The 5315-nt window shown below is 64.7% G+C and overlaps 1 protein-coding gene across 1 annotated transcript in view; it reads left to right on the plus strand.

The window, feature by feature from the left end:
• Positions 1-360, plus strand: part of LOC144219906 (adhesion G protein-coupled receptor B1-like) — a 6755-nt gene extending 6395 nt beyond the window's left edge. The window contains 1 exon segment of the mRNA XM_077750023.1: positions 133-360. Within this exon segment, the coding sequence (XP_077606149.1) occupies positions 133-330 (198 nt within the window). The 3' untranslated portion in view covers positions 331-360.
• Positions 361-5315: the final 4955 nt, after the last annotated feature.

Consider the following 5315-nt stretch of genomic DNA (forward strand, 5'->3'; position numbering starts at 1 on the left):
GCCCTTGAGCCCTCTGGGCCCCCTCCTCTCTGTCTGATTCTGTCTGCATCCTCTCCTCCCCTCCTCATCCGCTCTTGCTCCGCGGCCTCCCTCTTGGCCCCCCGCGCCCCTCCACCGCCCGCCGGCCAGCAGCCAGAAAAGCAGCAGACACCTAACAAGCGGCCCTGGGAGAGCCTTCGGAAAGCCCACGGGACGCCCGCGTGGGTGAAGAAGGAGCTGGAGCCGCTGCCACCCTCGCCGCTGGAGCTGCGGAGCGTGGAGTGGGAGAAGTCGGGCGCCACGATACCGCTGGTGGGCCAGGACATCATCGACCTCCAAACCGAGGTCTGAGTGGGTGGGCGGCGGCCACGCACCGGGCCCCGAGGANCGCTCTCCGGCTGCGGGCCAGGCCCGCGCCCCGGCCTCAGGGCGCTCAGACGGCGGCCAGGCGGAGGCCCGCAGTGCTGGGACCAGAGCCAGAGGGGACAGGAGGCGCCGGCGGCCCGGGTGGGCACAGGGCTCCAGAGGCCAGAAGGTGCCTCAGACTCTGCCCTCCTTGAGCCCAGCGACGGTGGGCAGGCGGGCGGGCAGCCGCGGACAGTGGCCGGCGGAGTGGCCAGCATCCCCAGGACACCTGCCNGGTGGAGAGCACAGCCCTCTCTCCCACCTGTGCTGACCCCAGGGCAGGACTAGGAGCCCACTCCGGGAAGAAGCAGGGGTGGGGAATCTATTTTTTCTCTCCTTTTCTTTTCTTCAATAAAAAGAATTAAAAACCCACATCCTGTCTGTGTGGCCTTTCTCCGTGCAGCACAAAGCCGGGTCCGGCAGCTTCCACCCGGGTTGGAAGGGTGGGGGAGGCCTGGTGGTCACAACCGCTCCACCCCTACCTTGGGCCCTTCCTGGGTGTCAGGAGCGCACTGTGTGGGCCCCGGTCCCCAGGCCAGCAGTCACGTGGTCCCCAGGGGTGCCGCAAGGGAGGACCCTCGGATGCTGGGCTCCTGTGCTCCCCCACACACAGACTTTTAGACCTACAGGAGTTGGCATGTGACTTCCCCGCACCCTGAGTCACTGCTGGAGGGACAATCCAAGACAGCAGAGAAACGCAGGGGCAGAGGATGTGGTGGGAGGGAAGGAGCCTTGGGTGTGGGCGCCCCCCTTCCATCTGGCCTTGGTGTGCCCACTGTCTCCTCCAGGAACGCCGCCCTCTGCATCACCTGTGTCCCATGAACCTCCCCCTTTGTCCTGGGGCAGGCGTGAGGGACAAGTGTGGACACACCCACAGCTGTGCCCCCTTCTCCATCCGGCCCTGCCCTCTGCCACCTCCCCCTAGGCCCGTGGCACACAGCCTGCCCAGGTTTCTGAGCATGAATTTGATGCTTGTCCCTCTAGCGGAAATGCCGGGTTCTGCCTCTCCTCTGTGCTTCCAGCAGGGGGCAGCCTGAGCCTCCTCAGGGAGCAGGCTGGCAGGTGCGAGGCTGGGAAGGGGGCTGAGCCAGGCTCCCCCAACCAGGCTGCGCTTCCTACCCTGGCGCAGGGCCCCAGACCCCGATGGACTCCCAGAGGCAGTAGACAGAGGCCACTGGCCCAAAGAAGGGGCGTGCAGGTGGCCTGCAAGTCCCAGCACCCCCGATCGTGGCCCCTGAACCATGTCAGTCAAGATGAAAACAACACCAAAACCCCTGAAAAGCGGGAGGCGCCCCGCCCACCGCTTGTCACGACCCCTCAGGGCACAACCACGAGTGACTGAGGGTGGAAGGGAACCAGTGATGACCAGCATGGCTGCCAGGGGCTGGGGACCGAGTGACCACACGTGCCCATTGGGAGTGCAGAGTGGGAGGGGACAGCACAGGCACACAGACCCAAAGGAACCAGCCTCTCAGCCACAGTCTGAACGCTTCAAAACGCCGACTTTGTTTGGCGAGATTTGACAGCCAAACCTCCATCTGAGGCTTGTTAAGGTTGATTTCCACTGATTTGCACACCTGATGTACACAGGATGCACACAAGATGCACACTGGATGCACGCGGGACACACACTGGATGGACACTGGAGGCACATGGGATGCACACAGAATGCACACGGATGGACACTGGATGCACGCGGGACACACACAGGATACACACGGGACACACACGGGATGGACACAGGCACATTGGAGCACGGCCCTCCCAGGACACTTGATGACATCTTACCCGTGTGCTGCACAAGCTCTCCCGACACAGAGAAGCCTCCGACTCCGAGCCCGTCTGGCCTTGCGGGGGGGGTGAGGGGTGGGGGGGGTGAATCTGTGCTGCTTTCCTCATCTCTCAGCTGATCCGGAAGGAAGCCAGAGGCCCCCAGGAAGGGGGGATCCTGTACAGAAAGTCCTGAGCCCCGTACCCCACTCCTGGGGGAGGCAGCGCGGAGCAGAGGGCTCGCCGTCAGGGTCCTGCCAGTGACCTGCCCTCCCCTGTGCTGCTCACTTGTGCAACAGCAAAGCTGGAAAAATAGCAAACCAAGACGACACAGGCCACACACCCCCTGCACGTGATGCGAGTAACTCAGGGGCTCGGGGTCAGCAGACTCGGGTGCCCCCATCCCAGCCCCCCCGGAAGGCCGTATCTTTCCAGGAGAGGCCACGCTCCCTGTACTGCCCCGGGCCCCACGCTCACCGCTGCTCGGTGCTGCGCGGCCACATGGCACGGTCACTGGTCACAGAAATGGCTGTCCTCTCCCTGAGCCTCGGTGCAAGAAGCCCCCCAGGGACATTCCCCCCAGACTCATGGAAACCCCTGGGCCTTGCGTGGGTCTGCCTCTGTCACCTCCTACAGGGAAACTGCTAGACTCTTACAGCTGGACGGGGCGGGGTCCGGACAGCAGGGGGCGAGCCCAGCTCCCCGGTCCTAGTCCCTGGGCCCTGCCCTCAGTGAGGACGTCACCCAGCGGCAGCCGGTGTTCCCTCAGCTGTTCCCTCAGCCTGGAGCCACTCCTCTCAGAGGTGGCCGGGCCACCAGAGAGAACTTCCTGGACCTTGTGTTTTCTTCACTGTCTGGGCGCCTCTGTACAAGTGCCCCCACCCCAGCACCCCAATACCTCCTCTGCCCCCTTTCTCCCGCCACCAGCAGTGCCAGCGTGGCCTGGGGTGGCGCCCAGGATGGCGGTGGTCACCGTGAGGGGCGGGAGTACGCGCAGCCGATGCTGGCGGTGCTGGCGGTGCTGGCGGGGGTTTTGACGCCGGCGATCATCTGCGTGGCTGGTGGTGCCAGGCGGGGGGGGCATCTGGCAGATGGAGGGACACAAGGAAAGGAAGGAGGCTGCCTGAGGACAAAGACCAGAGCCTGAGTCCCCGGGGGGGCCGGGGGGGCCGGAGGCAGCATCCCCCAGGTCACACTCCTGACACCAGGTCCTCCTCACCCCACTTCCTCCTGTCCCCAAGGCCAGCAGGGCCGGGCCAGGAGGGGAGAGAAGGCCAAGCAGTCCCTGCTCCCCTGGTGGAGAGGCCTCACCTCTGCGCAGGTGGAGACCCTCCCTGGAAAAGCCTTCACACACACCCCCCGCTGCCCCTCCAGCCCACCACTGGCCCCCACCAGCAGCAAGCTGCCACCATCTGGAAGTCCCTCTTCCAGTCTAGCCTCCTGCTGCAGTGTAGGAGGTGCGTGTGCCCGTCAGCAGACCCTGTTCTCAGTTCTCACCCCTCCCTCCCTCCCTCCCTAGACCACCCTCTCACTGCCATGTGGGCTGCCCAGCAACGCCCTCTGGCTCCCCCTGGCCTCAGCCAAGAGGAAGGACCCACCTCTAGGTTCCCATCACCTGTGTCCCCCCACAGGCTTGCCTCCACAGACGAGCAAATCCACAGTGTGCCTCATGCCCGGGGACTTGTTCCAGAACCTTCCACCAGCTGGGAGTGCCTTTCCTGGCCCTGCTCCACATGCCCCCCCAGCTCCCCCTAAAGTCTCCAGGCTATGTCTGGGGAACATGGGACCAGGCTATGTCCCTGGGATGACAAGGCAGCTAGTAGCGCACCTAAAAAGTCTGGAAATGGCCACCACCACCTCCCCCCCTCTGCTGGCCATCCCGCTGCCCTGGGAGGTTACCAGGCCGCCCTTTCTAACAGATGTAAATTCTGGGGTCGGTCGCTATCATCCCCCCCAGACGCCTGCAGGTATCTGGGCTCGTTCTGAGGAGTGTTCCCCCCCAGGCCCTGGGGCGGACGCCGAGGCCCTGTAAGGAAAGGCTGGCACACTGGTCAGGGCCGGGAGGGGTCACCCATCTGTCCCCTACTGCCAGTGACCAGGAGAGTCCTCAGGCCTCCTGTAGAGGTGCACCTGTCTCCACAGGGCTGTCCCATGGCCCTGGCCAGGTCGGCTCCAAATAGTCCACAGAGGGGCCCAAAGGTGGGCCGACCAGGGGCAGAAGGCCTTGACCGTGGACAAGCCTCGCCCCTCTGGGCCTCGGTTTCCCCTCTGGCACCGTGGCAGCAGGACCGGGTGACAGACTCCTTCCAAGGCCAGCAGTCTGTGGCCCTGCAACCTCATGAGGTGCGGGGAGCAGCGGGCTCCCCAAGTACTTGTTTCGGGGCCTAAAAATAGCCAGGAAGGGAAGGGTGTCTCTGAATAGCTCGGGAATGTGCCAGTCACTGCCCCGCTCCAGCGGAACCGCCTCCAAATAAGGATCTGGCGGAGCCGGAAGCCCTGAGACAGTCACTGCTCACGTCAGCCTCCCAGCTGTGCGCTCCGGCTCCAGAACCTTCCTTCCCACCCCAGCCAGCCCTCGGCCCGGGCCTCCCCGCAGAGCCGTCAGGCCTGGGGCAGGGAACGGGGCAGGGTTCCGAGGAGCCCCCTGGGCACCGCAGCTCTTTGGACAGAGAATACTGGGGTCTGAGCAGTAACAATCAGGGAATCGAAGATTTGCTCATCGAGAAACTTCCACTTACATGTGTGGGATCTTAGAACAATCCCATTCAGACCCCTACCCCCAAATCCCCGAAGACGGAAGTGCAGGGGGAGCTTTCAGCGGGTTCTCCCCTTGACTGGCGATGGGGGAGGGGCCTCGAGCCCTGCTTGGGCCAGTTGCAGGGCGCAGGCGTCCCCAGCTGTCCCAGGAAGGCAGAGGAGGTGTTGCTGGACGCAGTGTGGCTCTCTGGGAACACCATATGGATCCTGCCCAGGAAGGGGAGGCAGCAGGAGGCAGAGGCAGCACCCCCACCAGCTGCACCCTCTCCCATCACGGGGACTTCCTTGGGAGGCAGTGGCGGGTGGGGCGGCCTGGTTCCAGGACAGGTGGGCTGCCTGTGACCTCAGGTGCCGGTGCCTTGAGGGTGCGCCTCCTTCACCAGCCTGTGCCCCCCCCCCCCCCC

Source organism: Crocuta crocuta, unplaced genomic scaffold (assembly GCF_008692635.1).
Source record: "Crocuta crocuta isolate KB4526 unplaced genomic scaffold, BGI_CrCroc_1.0 scaffold119, whole genome shotgun sequence".
Lineage (NCBI taxonomy): Eukaryota > Metazoa > Chordata > Mammalia > Carnivora > Hyaenidae > Crocuta > Crocuta crocuta.